The sequence below is a fragment of the Barbus barbus genome (genome assembly GCF_936440315.1).
Source record: "Barbus barbus genome assembly, chromosome: 26".
NCBI classification, from domain to species: domain Eukaryota; kingdom Metazoa; phylum Chordata; class Actinopteri; order Cypriniformes; family Cyprinidae; genus Barbus; species Barbus barbus.
The window spans coordinates 7,198,753-7,216,184 of record NC_136754.1 but is presented as its reverse complement, the minus strand read 5'-3'; the positions used below and the strand labels follow the sequence as shown (position 1 = coordinate 7,216,184).

At 38.3% G+C, this 17,432-nt stretch overlaps 3 protein-coding genes across 4 annotated transcripts; 1 reads left to right on the top strand and 2 right to left on the bottom strand.

Moving 5' to 3' along the window:
* Nucleotides 1-404: 404 nt before the first annotated feature.
* LOC306845542 (deubiquitinating protein VCPIP1-like) lies at nucleotides 405-7,247 on the top strand. 2 transcript variants are annotated; one of them, XR_013781993.1, is made up of 5 exons: nucleotides 405-3,104; nucleotides 3,361-3,447; nucleotides 4,570-5,242; nucleotides 5,650-5,682; nucleotides 5,915-7,247. XR_013781993.1 is itself a non-coding variant. In XM_079378413.1 (4 exons), exons 1-3 carry the CDS (start codon nucleotides 524-526, stop codon nucleotides 5,217-5,219), a joined length of 3,318 nt encoding a protein of 1,105 aa, XP_079234539.1. In that variant the 5' UTR covers nucleotides 407-523; the 3' UTR covers nucleotides 5,220-5,242; nucleotides 5,915-7,247. The 2 variants fall into 2 exon arrangements, 1 of the variants encoding a protein (XP_079234539.1); XM_079378413.1 differs by lacking the exon at nucleotides 5,650-5,682 and having other exon boundaries at nucleotides 407-3,104.
* Nucleotides 7,248-8,444: 1,197 nt separating this feature from the next.
* Nucleotides 8,445-10,824, bottom strand: LOC306845544 (uncharacterized protein). The gene is made up of 5 exons (XM_079378415.1): nucleotides 10,635-10,824; nucleotides 10,507-10,547; nucleotides 10,257-10,415; nucleotides 9,114-9,187; nucleotides 8,445-9,038 (listed from the first exon to the last, which is right to left on the bottom strand). The coding sequence occupies exons 1-5, from the start codon at nucleotides 10,699-10,701 to the stop codon at nucleotides 8,888-8,890; spliced, it is 492 nt and encodes a 163-aa protein (XP_079234541.1). The 5' UTR covers nucleotides 10,702-10,824; the 3' UTR covers nucleotides 8,445-8,887.
* A 266-nt stretch (nucleotides 10,825-11,090) lies between these two features.
* Nucleotides 11,091-17,432, bottom strand: adhfe1 (alcohol dehydrogenase iron containing 1). The gene is made up of 14 exons (XM_079378414.1): nucleotides 17,149-17,432; nucleotides 16,713-16,762; nucleotides 16,590-16,642; nucleotides 16,229-16,282; nucleotides 15,866-16,020; nucleotides 15,568-15,764; nucleotides 15,330-15,407; nucleotides 15,101-15,206; nucleotides 14,465-14,617; nucleotides 14,244-14,342; nucleotides 13,791-13,869; nucleotides 13,082-13,178; nucleotides 12,681-12,838; nucleotides 11,091-11,910 (listed from the first exon to the last, which is right to left on the bottom strand). Exons 1-14 carry the CDS (start codon nucleotides 17,199-17,201, stop codon nucleotides 11,827-11,829), a joined length of 1,416 nt encoding a protein of 471 aa, XP_079234540.1. The 5' UTR covers nucleotides 17,202-17,432; the 3' UTR covers nucleotides 11,091-11,826.

The following is a 17,432-nucleotide window of genomic DNA, read 5'->3' as shown; positions in this document are numbered from 1 at the left end:
TTTTCGTCTTCTGTAAGAAAGAGAAAGAAACGATGTATGAAACAGTGTATGTTTATGTATCTAAAACAAATGCAGTTTATTCTCACGCCCATGTAAAGATTGCTGAAGTAAATAAACACAACACAACCTTTGGCCTTCTTTGTATTGTGGTTATTGTAGTTTTGTTAAAGTCACTTTTGTTATTTTATCGTATGATTCGTCCTAGTCGGTAGTAAACAATTATTGCATTTCGTAAATAAAAGAAAACGAGAACATTTTTGTAAAATATTAGAATGCATTTTGATTATTTTTTTTAATAATGTCGTTAGACGACCTCTAGACCTGTGATGGTTAAGAACTTCATCTCCCAGCATGCCTTGCGCTGCCCATAGGGTCACACTGTGTTACAGAACCGCTTCCGTGTTGTGTTTGTTACTGTAAAACAGAAACTGCGTGAGGTGACATTTTTTTTCTCTCGCCCGTCACTGATTAAACAGCGATGCTTTTGTAAACCGCTGCGTCATAAGAGATATTAGATTGGACTATGTCGTTGATTCCGGGCTCAAAGCAGAAGGACAGGCGCATTTTATGCGGGATGTGCCCGGACCCGCAGTGCCAGGCGAAGCTCATCTTCCCCGCTCATACCTCCATGAGCATCGAGTGCACTGAATGCGGCCAGAGACACGAGCAGAAGAACCTCGCGAATGTGGAGGAAGTGACTGACCCAGATGTAGTGCTTCATAATTTGCTGAGAAATGCTTTGCTGGGTGTGCAAGGCCCTCCTAAAAAGGGCTCCGAGCTGGTGAAAGTGATGGGACTGTCCAACTATCACTGCAAGCTGCTGTCTCCCATCCTCACCCGCTATGGCATGGACAAACAGACAGGCACTGCCAAACTCTTGAAAGAAATGAACCAGGGAGAGCTCTTCGACTGCTCGCTTCTTGGGGACCGTGCATTTCTCATCGAGGAAGAGCATGTGTCCACTGTTGGGTATGGACGGGACCGGTCAGGGAGCCTGATCTACCTGCATGACACATTGGAGGAGATCAAGAAAGCAAACTTGAATAGAGAGTGTCTTATTCCCGTGCATGTGGACGGAGATGGACACTGCCTGGTCCACGCCGTGTCCAGAGCGTTAGTTGGACGTGAGCTCTTCTGGCATGCCCTTCGAGAAAACCTAAAACTCAATTTCAAGCAGAACCTCGACCGTTACAAAGCCCTTTTCCAGGACTTTATAGATGCTGCCGAATGGGAAGACATCATTAATGAGTGTGACCCGTTGTTTGTGCCTCCGGAAGGCGTTCCTTTGGGGCTTAGAAACATTCACATATTCGGCCTGGCGAATGTACTGCACAGACCCATAATCCTGTTGGACTCCCTGAGCGGCATGCGCAGCTCAGGTGATTACTCCGCCACCTTCCTGCCAGGCCTTGTTCCAGAGGAGCAGTGCCGAGGAAAAGATGGCACTCTGAACAAGCCCATCTGCATCGCCTGGAGTAGCTCTGGCAGAAATCATTATCTACCCCTAGTGGGCATCAAGGGCTTGAATTTGCCCCGTTTACCTGCTGCACTGCTCCCGAAAGCTTGGGGTGTTCCTCAAGAGCTGATCTGCAAATACGTGAGCTTGGACTCCAACGGAAGCTGTGTGATCGGCGGCGACCGGAGCCTGCAGGATAAATACCTGCTGCGGCTCGTAGGCGTGATGGAGGACGTCTTCATGGACAAGCACGGCATCCACCCCGCTCTAGTCGCCGATGTCCACCAGTATATATACCGACGCACTGGAGTGATTGGCGTTCAGCCGGAGGAGGTGACGGAAGCGGCTAAGAAATCCGTTCAGGAGGGTCGTCTCCATCGCTGCCTTGTCTGCAACGCCCTTTCGGAGCTCCACGTCCCAGCAGAGTGGCTCATACTGGGAGGGAAACTCTACAACTTGGCCAAGTCGACTCATGGGACGCTGCGAGCAGACAAGAACTACAGCTTTCCTTTAAATAGTTTGGTTTGTTCCTATAACCCAGAAAAAGATGTGCTGGTGCCTGACTACAAACTCAGCTCACTCACGGCCTGCACCTGGTGTCACGGGACTTCAGTGCGACGCGTTTGTGACGACGGCTCCGTCGTCTATTTGGACGGAGACCGTACCAACACTCGCTCACAGGGTGGAAAGTGTGGCTGTGGGTTTAAACACTTCTGGGAGGGGAAGGAGTATGATAATCTTCCTGAGGCCTTCCCTATCACTCTGGAGTGGGGCAGCCGTGTGGTGCGAGAGACCGTTTATTGGTTCCAGTACGAAATGGATCCGACACTCAACAGCAATGTTTACGACGTGACGATGCGACTTGTCACAAAGCACTTCCCTGGAGAGTTCGGCAGTGAGATTCTAGTCCAAAAAGTGGTGAACACCATCTTGCATCACACTGCCAAGAGGAGCCAAGATGAATACAATCCAGTTGCGATTGAAGGTGCTCATGTGCAGGATGGGAGTGAATCAGCCACTCACCCTCCAACTAAAATCATCCTGACAGGACAGAAGGGCAAAACCCTGCATAAAGAGGAGCTGGTGATGAGCAAAACCGAGAGGGTCTTGCAGCATAGCATCAGCGAGCAGGCGGCGTTGTCCCAGCGCCGTAGCACAGACCGCTTGCGCCAGCAGGATCCTCGCCCATCATCTCCTTCCTCTTCATCATCCTCTGCTCCTCCCACACCCACCAAAGTGCCACCCACCAGTGGAGAGAAGAAGATACGTGTAACAACCAGCGATGGGCGGCAGGCCATGCTTACACTGCAGCCGCACACCACCTACGGTGAGCTCCAAAACTCCATCGTCCAGGTCTTTAACTTGTCGCCCGGACAGCTGTGCATCCGACATGGATTCCCACCCAGAGAGCTGCCCCCGCCACGTCCCGAGGACCAGAACCAGCCCGTGGCACTTCAACATGGCGACCGCATCTCTGTGGAAGCGCTGAAAGAGAGCTTGCCCGATACTCACATGACCCAGACGCACTCTCACCAGCCTCAAACGCACGCTCACTCTGAGCCACGACTCAGCCGCACCAGTAGCAGGGAACTTCAGGACAACATTGACCTTGAGATGTCATCACTGTGTCTCCTGGCAGCACTTATGGGTAAGACACACCCTCCTGGTATAGATCTGCTTTATGAGTAGACGCTGCCATTCTAGAATCAGCATCTACTTAAGAGTGTCTATGATTCACTGGATTGTACGATACAAGCCTATTTTTGTAATTTACACATCAGGATGATTTTATTATTATTATTTCTGATCCTGTGTAATGAGTAATTATTGATTACTAAACAAAAATTAAACTATGGTAATCAATGTGTTTTCTCTTCTCATCTCTCTTGTTCTGTTTCTCTCAGGTGAAGATGTCTGGTCATATGCCAAGAAACTGCCTCAACTGTTCCAAGAAGGAGGAGTCTTCTATAATATTGTGAAGAAAGACATGGGTAATCTGTCTTTTTTCCACTTTTTCAAACACAATTTAAATTGAGTTTTCAAAATTCAAAATTGTACTTGGTATGACAAAGTCTATATTATATGTGTTGCCACAAGCGTTTGCAGTAACACTATATTGTGTGTGCGATTTGAGAACTGGTTCTAATTTACAACTGGTTTTATTTTCTTAAAAATACAAAAGAATTTTCATGATTTGTGGTGTGTATCAACACAGACTTTTGATTGTTTTGCCACTGGCTGAGAGATGCAATGCAGTGGAGTTAAATAATAATAAAATTTAGATTAACTGTACATGCCCAATAGTCAGAAAAGTAGTGAAAAGCAACAATTAGCATTTTAAATTTTAAAAAATGAATGTTTTTTTTTGTTTTTTTTATTTAATATATTTTGATTATTCTTTGCAAATTAAACTGAGCATAACAATTTAAGTGATAAGTTGAATTGAAAAATTAACAACAATGTCTTAGTATTTGATTTGTCCCTCTTTTTGCTTTACTGTAGCAGTAAAGCAAAGCACTCAAGCAGTAGAGTATGGCGCTAACAATTGCAATGTTGTAGGTTTGAGTCCCAGGGAAATTTAAATATGTACCTTTATTGCAGTGTCACTTTGAATACATGTTAAATGGTAGCAGGACGGAATGCATTTACTCCACAGATTTGTGTAAAACCCAATGATCATGTTTTCCAGTGTGAAATGATCTTGTGCTTTACTAAATTCAAGAACATCTAACCATTCAACTGGGCTTTGTCACATATTTATTTAACTTGATGTGACCTAAAAATAGTTCTGAATCTGAAATATTTCTTATTCAGTTTTTTTTTTTTAAGTTAAAACTTTTTGTTTTGTTTATTTGTGTTTACAAATGTATGATATGCCTCCTGAGCCAAAAAGATCTATTATTACTTTTCTGTTTTTTGTGATTTTATTTTTTGTTTTATTACTATTTTGTTGCTGTTCCACAAATACATACATATTGTTATAATTTTTTAGGAAAATTGTAAACATTTGTAAAATTAAATTGACAATATGAAAAATTATTAAATGGATCGTATCATCCACCTCAACGCATACAATGAGAAACTGTGCTAATAATCTTTATTTCTGTGTTAAGGTCTGTTGGACGGGAAGCACTGCACGCTGCCCCATTTGTCGGGTAAGACGTTTGTGTTCAATGCTGCGGAGGAGCGTTTGGAGCTGTGTGTGGACACAGCCGGTCATTTTCCAGTGGGCCCTGACGTGGAGGAGCTTGTCCAAGAGGCCCTTTCCCAACTCCGCTCAGATGCTGCCTCTCGTAGCCGTGAGGGAAGCCCCGCCCACGGCTTGCGATTGGGCGCCGGCGGTGCAGTGCGCAGGAAAGAGCAGACCGTCACAGCCTTCCAGGGCAAAGGTCACTCATTGGGTTCTGCCCCTCCTGAACACCCACCAATCAGGCGGCAGCACAGCAGCGGCGTGGATCTCAGCAACAGCGCTCGTGGTGAAGAGATAACTTTGTCAGGGGAAGAGTTGGTGCGTGTGGCCCCGGGCATGGTCACTTTACGCGAAGGCCGCGGTTTGGGGCTGGAGCCTGCCGTGATCGAGGCCCAACGGCAGCGTCTGCAGGAGATGGTCTCAAACATACAGGCATCAATGGACAAACACTTGCGCCAGCAGGCTGCAGCAAGGCATGATGTGAAGGAAGAAGAGGCTTCTGACAAACAGGAGGATATGGAAAGCCACGGTGCGGAGCCACCCAGCACCTTTGAACCCATGGACCAATCTTGATACTTCATTACCCGTATAGCAGAGTGAGCTTCCTGGCATAACACACATACACACACACACACACACACACACAGTGATACAAATAACGGTGCAGCCGATTTACTGACATATGCGTCTTTTGAGTGTGAAATGCATTCCTTAAATATTCTCAAAGTCTTAAGATGTGAAATTTGGAGTGATTATTACAGGAATTGAGTGTCTGCTTTCATTCACCTAAATATATACATGGTGCACACAGATTTAAAGAGACAGTTCAACTAAAATTGAACATACTGGTACTCATTTACTCACCATCATGTCATTCCAAGCCAATGCCTTACTTTTTCTGTAGGTCTCAAAGAAGATATTTTGAATGTTTCTGTCCATGTGATAAAAGTCAATGGGATACGAAATAACATTGGACACAAATGTCATCTTTTGTGTTTTGCAGGGGGGAAAAAAAATTATACAGAATGACATGAGGGTGAGTAAATGTTGACAGAAGTTTCATTTTTGGTTGAACTATCCCTTTAAGATCACTTAAATAATCAAAGTGCACTTTGACCCTCATTGCTGGGTTCACGGCTTTCTTACCAACTTAATAATTCACAATCCAATTTGAAACACTGACTGTCTCACTGAGTCTAAACTTCAGTCTGTGTGCACTTAGTAGGTAACAGGGTCTCCATGATCATATGTTTGTGTCCTCTACACAGTTCTGGCCTGTGGAACAAACAGGGCTTCTCTACCCACAATTCATCGCTGTCTATCCAAAGAGAACTACGCGGTAAAAGCCTGGAAACAAGATCCAGCAGGATTTCACGTTTACTTCATCGTCCCACTACACACTAGGAGCACAGAAACCTCTCTCAGCAGATCAGCATGGAGTATCCATACATCTGAGAATGAGTTTCTGTTCTGTAATCTCAGATTGGCCTTGTCAGCGTTGCCTTTAGTGCGGCCCAGGCTCATTATTTGGTTTGGTTGTACCATTTTGCATGTCCTTTCTTCTTTAAACATTGTTAAGAACAAGACAATTCATACACTTACTATCGGAATGTAATGTAGATTCTGGCAAAATCTAAACAGAAAGTAGCCAAGTGAGTGATATTTTCAGGATATTCTGATTCAGCGCTGTAGAAATATTGTTACCTGTGAGTTAGACCATATTAATATGCTTAAGTAGAGGGCAATGTGTGTCAAAGACGGTTTTCTTTTGAGTTCAGAGAAAAAACGATATCCCCATTCTGTTTTAGACAGATTTTTCTTGTCACCTTGGCAACTGATTCATATAAACCAAAAAAAAAAAAAAGTTTACAGTAAAACAGAGCTGTTGAGCTTTGTGCTTCAGTCACTGGGTAGAGGATAAAACAGATGGAAAATCCTAGAGATTGTGTTGAACTCATATCTATTGAAACTTGCTGAGCTGTTGCATTTAACCCAGTATTGCCAAAAACAGGTGGTTAAACCTGTTGTTAACAGCCTTAATGAGTCTTTTACCCTCCCCGGCTCTGATCTGCAGTGTTTGTGTGTGACACACTTTCATATGACAGAGGATCCGTTCTGAGAAGGATAAACTGGAGTATTGGAACGAAGCCTGACTTTGGTCCAAGGCCGAGCATGATGATGTTGGAGGCTTGATGAGCTTTTGATTTTAAAAGATTGGTTTTTGATTTTTAAGTCAACAACATCTATACCAGAGCACTTTTCTGTGTGGGTGTGTTTATTAGCTCTTGAACATAATTGATTTTGTTGGTATAAAGAGCAGCACAAAGTTTTACTGCTTCATGTAACACAGACTCAAGCGCAGGTTATTTCTCTGTGACTGCTGCCCTCCTGATATATTGTATTCCAGTGTACAATAGTGGTATATATTGTATTATACTTTCATCTGTACAGATATTGAATCTGTTTTTTTTTCCCTTCTGGATTGTTTCTCCTCTGTTTTTCAGTAAAACAGTTGGATGATTCTACGCAGCTGAGGAATCTGCTGTTTGCATGCTTGATTACTTTTCAGCCTAACAACAATAAAGTTATTCCATCTGTATGAAACGATGTGGTCGCTGTTTCTGAATCTCTTTCTAATGCAGTTTTCTATTATCTCTAATAGGTCACTAATGGACCACATCAATGTGAATTAGTGGTAATGCTACTAGGCCTATAAGTTATGTTAACATTTTAATTTCATGCTAAGATGAAATAATTAACAATGCTTTCTATCTCGAGTGATGATAAATTTTACATAAACTACTGTTCAAAAATTTGGGGTCAGTAAGTCTAATGTTTTTTAAAGAAGTCTTTGCTCACCAAGGCTGTATTTTTTTTTTAAATACAGAAAATAGTAAAAAACATAATATTGCGATATTAAATAAAAAATTTAATAACTTCTCTATTGTAATGCATTAAAATGTAATTTATTCCTGTTATTAAAAAAAAATTTTTTTTAGCATCATTACTCAAGTCCTCAGATGCCTTTACTGACATTTTGATCAATTTAAGGAATGCTTAATAGAATTACTTTAAAAAATTGCTGAGTGTACACTAAGTTTTTTATATTTTTGGTTGTAAAAATAAATGTACCAATGTTTTACGAACGAATGTGAACAATAGTACATGTACTAATATTAACTTCAATAAATTTTGTAGAAATTGTTCATTGTTAGTTCATGAAAACATAATGCATTCACAAACTGAACCTAATTGTACCGTATTACCAAATTAGTGTTGATATTAGTTAAGCCTGACGAAGTGATGATGATTATAGTCAGAGTGTTGATTAAAAAATTGACTTTTCATTTCATGACATTTTGCAGCAGTCACCTGTATGCCAACGTCCTAAAAAAATTAAAGAGCAGGAAGGGGAAACACCATAATTTGACTATATTCATGCCATAAAAAAAATTACAAACTTGGAAAAAATAAACAATATTAATAGTTTAGATACTTTGTGGTATGTTATGGTCTGAGATGTGGTTGAAATTACACTGATTTTGCACTGAATTACACTGAAATTCATTTTTATGTAATATGCAGAATTAAAAAACATTCAGGGTCCAAAAAAAAAAAAGTTCTGAAATCTAAGTGTACACTCCATAATATTCTATAGTACTTCCACTGTAAATGGATTTCTGTAAGCAAATTCTTCTGTGTGTTTTTATAAATTATAAATACATCAAAATAATTTTCTCTGGTAATCAACTTATATAAGACTCTTTAGTAGATGTACTTTTTTGGATTGATATTAACTTTGGCAACACTAGCATTTTAATAAAAACATTGCATATATACATATACATATATATACACACACACACACACACACACACACATTTATAAACTAACAACAATTTCTCATTGTAGTCTTTCTGCATTATTAGTCAAAACATATACATATTCAAACAAATACGTTCATAGGCGAAGAGTGTGATATTTCCAATGAAAATCACAATATTTACATATTTACATGGGGCAGTAATAGTAAAGATTCCTGACACCAGTTGCAGGCTCAGTGCCACAACCCGGCTATGAAGTAACTGAGGCCCCAAACTCTAATCAGGACACCGAACTTCTGTTTTTCTCCAAATCTGAAGGAGTTGCATACAGACTGAACTTTGGTGTCATACTGTCCTAGTTTCTGCTGTTCTGTGACCCATTTAGAAGAGGAAGGTGGAGCTCTAGGGTTAGATGCATCAGTCAGGATGAAACGCAGGATTGATGGAGCCAACTGAACGTACAGCATGTCCGTCACTACGTCGACGAGAGAGCAGCCGCTGAAGTAATCGAGGTGAACCCGGCACTCCTGACAGAGACGCTCGCCGCAGCAGTTTCAGAGAGCGCCCTCTAGAAATACAAACACCAGCGATCACACAACAGGACAAAAACAAATGAGAGTTACACAACATCATAAACACTCACCCAGAACAGCCACTCCGATCATTAGACGACGCCTGCGATACCTGAGTCACAATGGGCCTCAGTGGCTCCTGTTTCTGCACACATATATACCCATTTATTACACTTTAACATATGAATGTTAGATTCTTCAAAAAACATTGATTTAAGACAGGTATATATTTAGTTGTAGTGTGCCAGTAGGAAATATTAATTTTAGCATTCCCATTTGTTTCTAATGTTCCAAGCTTCTTGGATAAATTTTTACCTCAGTTTGCAAAAGGACTAAATTGATATGTCCTACTAGCACACCTAAGCAAACGATATAAATAAATCATCTTAAAATCAATGTTACAGAAACAAATGGAGTAGAAAACCTTTCTAGAAGACAAGAAGCTGTTATAGCAGCAATGGGAGAACCAACTCCCTATTAACCCTTTATGGAAAAGAAGTGTGCTTAATTTAAAATAAAAAAATTCTTGCAGATATAATATTAATGAAATAAAGGTAACTTTACTGTACTTAGAGTATACTTTTATGACTGTGCTTCTCATTACACTTAAGCATATTGTTAATAAAGTGCCCAATTTAATATCAAAGTACAATTTAATAATCGTTTGTAAAGTACTTGATTATAATGTAACTGTAGTCTTTTTTGATATTAGATTTAGTTAATACATTTTAAATGTACTAAACTTTAAGTTCATCATTACAAATGTGTATTTAGAAATATATTTAAGATTATACCATTCAAGTTTCAATAGAAATGACTTTAAAATATATTTTATTTACCAAAAATACTTACATTTTAACCCTTTTTTCAAGACAACAGAAGTATTTATGCAATTACATAAAACAAGTTCTATTTATAAGCACTATTATGTTCAAATAATTGTGTTTAATATAAATTTAAACTATAAAACATTTTCATATAATTGCATACAACTTGCTATTAACTGTCAAAAAAAAGCATATTCAGTTTGCACCTAAGTATATTATTTTAAACTATATTTTATCCTGAATGAGTACTCTTTTTAAAAGTGTGCTACAGTGTACTTTTTCACAAAGGGAATACACATGGTTTTGAAGTGAAATACACAGCACATGTGTGCTTTAGGCCATGTAGTGTATCATTTGTGCATTGTATGTGTTCATATGCATGAGCACCGTAGTGAAGCAAGCTGTGGGCAGGTATCCTTCCCTTCCGTTCTGAAGTCGGACGTAACACCAGTCAGCATTCTCCTGATACAGCAGCAACACCACCTCACCGGTACGGACACACAGCTCTTCGTCACAGTCTGCGCTGTAGTCTGCTGTCACCACCACCTTACAGACACAAAAAGCATATTTTGTGTTTACTATCAGCTCTGTAGTTTAAAGCACTGTAAGCTGCAGCTCAAATGAGAAAATGTGTTACCATTTCTCCTTGGTGCTTGAATATCACTCTCTTCCGACAAACTGAAAGATTGAATAATTTCACTATAATATTTGTAAATTGAACAGAAATTATCTAAAAAAAAAAGTGAGCAAGAAAAGATGACTAACCTTGAGGCGACAGAACAGTGGTGAACACCTCAAACTCTTCATGGCTCTGTGTGTAGATTTGCTGCATGATGAAGTCAAACCGCACACAAACTGCAAGAACTGAGACACTTTATTGAGAATCACTGCTGTTGCTAAACCTTCTCCCCGCTTTAAATACTCTCTTATACGCACACACATTACAAGATCTTAGTTAGGTGCTTTTCTTGGAAACATCAGCACTCTTAAGTCTATTTAAATCTGTTCCACTTCAGTTAATTGTTTAAATGCTGCAGGTCATAGCACTGATCAACCAATCACATGCTTCTAAAAGGCAACTCTCTGCACTTACAGAAATTCCCTCTCACTGTTAACACACAACACTGCACTTCAAATCCCATACCTAGTTCTTTAACAAAACAGGCTACTACATAGAAAATTGTATGTACGGTATGTCAAAAAAGAAACAAGAAAATTGTTCATATTTTCATATTTCATACATTTTATTAGCCAACAGAAAGAAATATCTGAGCAGGTATTCTGATTTCATAATTTTGCACAAAATAACCTATATACTCCATTAAGCTGTTAATGTTTCCAGCTCCATTTCAAATAAAATCACTTGTATAGAAATTATTAATATGAATGCAATACTGAGATACAAGACCACATTCATAGTATTATGACATCTGGATTTATTAATATTTCTATCATTTTCAGAACTTCAAATCCTATAAGGGTTTCGAACATTTCAGGATGAATTCATTATGCATTAATTTAAGAAATAAAATCAACAATGTTTCTTACTAGATTAAGTCTAATCCTGATTCTTAGATTAGACTCATTTAAATCCAACCTGCCTAAATCACTCTGATTAACAAACCAGCCTTAATAGTTAACGGAACGGAGAGTATGCATATTGTGTGTGCAGGGTGGTTTAAATATACTACCATGATAATTATGTTTAAACGCGTTACAGCACATTAAACGCATGCATGTGTTATATTTAGACTGGTGTGCAGAATCCAGTATCTGAGTGTGTTACTGTCTGTGCATTTCTTGCTCAGGAAAGTGACATCAATGAAGGATTAAAGGTCAGTGAGGTCAGATCAGTGTTGAGATCAGTGTTTCTGCTTACATAATGAAATCAGCACAGCTAATTAGAGGCTGTGCTTCTGAGAGCCCCGTCAATGTGTTAAAACGTCCTTCAGTTTTCTCAGTAGAGCTTCATGGATGCTGCAAACAGAGCGGTCAGATCCTCTTCAGTGTGAGCTCGAGGAGACAGTTTAGTTACCCGCTCCTGTCAAACATTCACAAACAAACTCAGTTAATCACTCGGGAGATAGTTTTAACACACTATATAATGTGATATCAATTGGTAAGCACTTTAATTTTAAGCATTTTAAGCTAGGGCTATTAAACATGAATATAGTACCCTATTAATACATGTACATTGTTATGATGATGCTAAAATTATAAAGTTTAAACTAAGCATTGATGATATAGCTTGTGCATTGCATTTTAATAAGACTTCATTCAATTTAATGTGAGGGACAGTAAAAATTAGCTTCTCAATTTTATCTTTGGTTGAAATTTAGCACATATTTTATTTTTTTCTGAAGAATTAGTTTGAGATTAAACAATAATTGGCAGAGCCACGGTTAAATCCTCTGAATGACATAATAATTATGTAATAACTTAATATTTACTTATATATGTATTGTATGTATGTGTGGAATACTGTAAATATTGTATTAATTCATATAATATATTAATGTAACATTAATATAAATTAATAATGTTAATTATATATATATATATTCGTTATTTAAATATAACATCAACAATTAATATGAATTAATAATCATAAATATAACATTACATATATTAAATAATAATTATAATTATTATAGCTGTTCTTTCTCTCTATTAAACAGACACTTCAGCTGAAACTGCCGTATTTCTCTCATTCTTGGGTGATTTTTGACGGAGCAGAATTTCAGCTTTCAGCAAAAAATGATCTCTGTAGTGTTTTTAGTACAGCGATGTGACGTGATGTGATATGTTGACCTGAGGGATGGTGCCCTTCACCAAAGATGGAATGTCCTCTTTAGTGTAGCCAATTGCAGACAAGCCATCCTCCACTTCCAGGTCATACAGAAACGATCTGAGAGTGTCGGCCAACACACGGCCAGCATCCTCTTTCTTGATGTTATTCACATCGGTACCTTATAAAACACATACACAAATATTAACATGATCAGTCAAATCATAAAATGTTTCAAATATAAAATTACAGAAAATATAGTTAATCTAAACATATAATCAATACATACTAACTACATTTACGTTCCAATACAGCAACACACTGATGCATTTCTTTAGCAGCTTTTCTGTGACATTTTCATAAACTATGACATACAGTGTTGATATTTGACACAGTTTTGAGTTTAGCCTTCTATGTGTGTTACCTAGTATTTGTGCTGCCTCCAGGTGGCGCTCAGGACACATATTTGCAGTGAAGGCAAAAACAGCAGGTGAAGTAAGAACTACAGAGAGTCCATGAGGCTGAAAGAAAACGGCAAAGTAAACTACAGCATGAAAAACACTGGGAATCTGCCACAAAGAAAAAACTATTTTGAAACTGAAAAAGCTGTGTGTACCAGTACTAGTTGTGTGCATTCATTTAGATACACATTATCACTCTGAAGTTTGGGGTCAATAAGATAAAAAAATAATAAAAAAAACAAGGTCCAGATCAAAAATACAGTAAAAACAGTAATATTATAGAATATATTTTTGATTTTAAATAATTTGACAAATTTAAATAACTTTAAAATATTTTAAAATGTAATTTATTCATATGAACAGCAAACTTTTTGCTGCCATTACTCCAGTCTGCAGTGTCACATGATCCTTAAGAAATCATTGTCATATGTTGATTTGGTGATAAAGGAATATTTCATATTGTAATTTTATAGTATTGTATGTTATTATTATGGAAAACATGATACATTTTTCCAGGAATCCTTGATGGATAGAAAGTTCAAAAGAACATTTATTTGAAATAGAAATCTACTGTAATACAATAAATGTCTTTTTTAAGAATTCTTAAGTTTTTTTTTTTTTTTACTTACTGACCCCAAATTTTTGAACTGTAGTATAACAATTTATATTTACCACTATAGGATGTTCTACATTGTAGCCTTTAGCCCTGTGAGTTTTGACATTCCCGGCAATGGGATATGACATTCCATGACTTGAACAAAGAAAATGAAAAGTCACTTTATCAGATAATGTCCACAAATACATATCAACAGAAAAATAAACTATTGTAAGGACATAACTGTACATCTGATTTTCCTATTGGAATGAAATTAAAGGTGTGTAATCATAAAAGTGGCCTGTGCCATTACTAAATTTCCACAAAAGCTGTGAGATCTCTACACCTCACAGCAATAAGTTCAGTCCACCTGTGCTGTCTGATGTACACAAATATGGTAAATTATTACAGCGCAGCACTAGTGATTCCATTAGCAGTCTTTTAAGTGTGTTGTGATTTGATGCTGCCAAACTCATTACCAGAATCAACTCTTTTTGGATGTTAATTTAATGTTAGTTGTATTTAATTACCATAAATGGACTCCAGCATTGCCAAAGCCAATTCCTGCAAACACACTGGCCAGGTGCATGCTGGAGCGAGCCTCCACATCTCCAGCATCACGCACTGCCCTACAATACACACATCTTCATATCTTAACAATATTACATTTCAGTATAACACTTGTAAAATATATCAAGTACCAAAATAGTCAATAAACAACAAAACAAATGACCTAAAAACAGAAACATACCGCTTCAAGTATTTGGCAACGATCTTAAGAGCGTGTCTTGCCCAAACATCACTAATTGGATTGCTGCCCTGGTAAGCTGGGCGATTGATGGGGTTGGATGGGCAGGGACTCCTTAGGTTATACGGCAAAGCAGTAAATGACTCTAATGCGTGACTAAAAAGAGAAAGATTTAAATCAAGCACAATGAATATCATAATCTAAACATAAAAATCAAATATACACACGACCGTTCAAAAGTTTGGGATTAGTACAAAATTTTTTTAAAGACTAATATTTTTACAAAAAAGACAATGATCAAATAAATTCTGCAAAAATATTAACCAGTTTTCAATATTTGAGTATATTAGAAAGATTTCTGAAGGATCGCATTACATGGAAGACTAACAGCTTCTGAAAATTCAGCTTTGCTGTCACATGAAAAAAATGATATTTCATTATATATTAACATTAATAAGAAGTTATTTTATTTTCTTTCATTCAAAAAATTTTAAGTACCAAATTGGAAGATAATAAAGTGTGGAATCCTCAAACCAGTGCTCACTGTCTTATATTTTCTCACAGATAATACTGTTTCCTTGTTTAGTGATTGCCTTAGTGAGAACATGGTTAATAAATAATGTGTGCATCTAAACACACCAGAGCACATCAAAGCCACTGTTAGCTGCCACTCTGGATGGCATGTGAAGTGTATGTAAGGGATCCACCATCCCCAAAGTGGGCTTTAGGGCTCGATTTGCAATACCTGGAAAGACAAATACATTAATGTGCTAAACAACAAAATTTGGGGCCTCAACACTTAACCTTTCTGAACTCTGTATATGGAGAACGGTGATGAAATGTTAATGAGTAAAATGTTTCTGCGAACCAGTTTTGGCCTTCATGTCCTCAAAGTCAAAGATCGCTACTCCTGTGGTTTCACTCCCCGTTCCAGCCGTAGTAGGAACTTGCACATATACACAAAATGTACATTAAAAAACGTATGTGTATAATGTATCAGCATATCTGTACGACTTTTTAAATGGTTGGTATATGGTTAATGCTTGTTAATACCAAGAGAGACAGAAAGGGAAAAATAAAGAGTAATACTGAGTTTGTCTTGGTACCAGCGATTAGTGGCTTCAGTGTGGCTGTGATGGGTTTTCCTTTTCCGATTGGTGCATTGACAAAGTCTAGAAATTCTGCCTCTGGATGAGATGCATAGAGATTGGCTGCTTTACAGGTGTCAATCACAGAGCCCCCACCCACAGCAACATAAACATCAAAATGTCCTTTCTTGGCAAAATCAATTGCTGCTTTAAAGCTGTAAAGAGAAACGGTTGCTGCTTTCACACTCTCAGATGCTTACATGGATATCAACTAAAACTGACAACAATCCACACATATTCTGTGCCATAGTTTCACCTTTTGTCTGTTGGTTCTACTCGGACATCCTCATAGATCTTGTATTTGATTCCATGCTTTGTCAGTGAGTCCAGCACTGCTCCAACCGGCAGCAGCTGAGACAAGGTCCTATCCGTCATCAGACACACATTACAGGCTCCCATGTTCTGCAAATCCTGATTATATCAACCAAAACATCAAACTTCATAGCCAACAAATGACTTCAAAGCTGAAATCAACTGAACAGGGACTTTCTGAGCAATATGCAATATGATGAGCAATAATAGAGTCTACTTAATCAGTTCAGTACATACAAAAACATGAACAACATGAGGGTGAATAAATAATGATCCAATTTAATTTTCAGGTGAAATATTCCATTACCATGCCGATTTCTCTGGTAACTCCAGCTCCGTATCTGATATTTGAACAAGCCATCTGAAACAGTACGAAAAGAATGAAATGGATAACCACAATAATAATAATAATAATATTTATAATTATTTTAGTATAAAGATCTTTGACGTTATGATGATACCTGGACATTCAGACTCACAATTATACTGACTGACACTGATTAAGAGAAAAATGTTTCACTTTAAAAATAACTGTAAATCATGTAACATGGCATAAAATAAAATATTTAAACACTGTTTTGAAAAGTTATAAACAAGTGGTGAAACTATATTTCACAATGCATAACTATAGAATATTAAATGCATTTAGGCCTATGTTGTGCACTTACTTCAAATGCATAATCTGTTTTCCGTTCACACATATGAGCTTCACCTGTAGAAACTACACACACAAAACCGTCACATGTGGCAGGGTTCATTTATTCAGAGAAAAATCACTGGTGAAAAATCACCTTGGTTGTAAGTGTGGGAGTATGCTTGAGAATGAGCAGGGCATCTGCACCTATAAAACACATGGCATGCAAACAATATTACTTGTTATGTCCTATGAGTGTCTGTCGAAAACAAAAGGAAGATTATTAGGCTATTAGGCAGGAGAAATCAAGAAGAAAGAAGAAGCAATCCAATTAAATGGAGACTGAGGTTGTCATTCTGCCTAATATCTTATTTTTGTTCCTTGTGAAGAAAGTCATCCAGGTTTGGAAGATCATGAGGGTGACTAGCCTACATTATGTCAGAATTTATTTTGGTGAACTGTCCTGTGTACAACTTTCAGGGCATTGAGAAGAGTCAACTTGCATAACCTATACAGATAGAAACACGAAAGTGCACACACTAAAACAGAAACACTGATAGCTTAAGGGTGTAAACTGATCGTATTAAACTTACGCCGCGCTCGCGAGCTGACGCATCAGATGAGCGACTCTCTCACCGCCTGCCATGATTTCTGCTCGCGCCTCCCTCCCAGTAGCCCCTCACTGCAGAACAAAGATCAAGGGGGCGGGGTTGGATCCACATCCACGGGGGGCGGAAATGGTAGCTTTAGGGGTGGGGATGGGAAGGTTTAGGGGTGGAGATGGGTGGTTTTAGGGATCAGGGGGTGGAGACGGGTAGGTTTAGGTATATGGATCTAGATCCAACCACACCCCCTGGATCTTGTGCTCTGCAGTGAG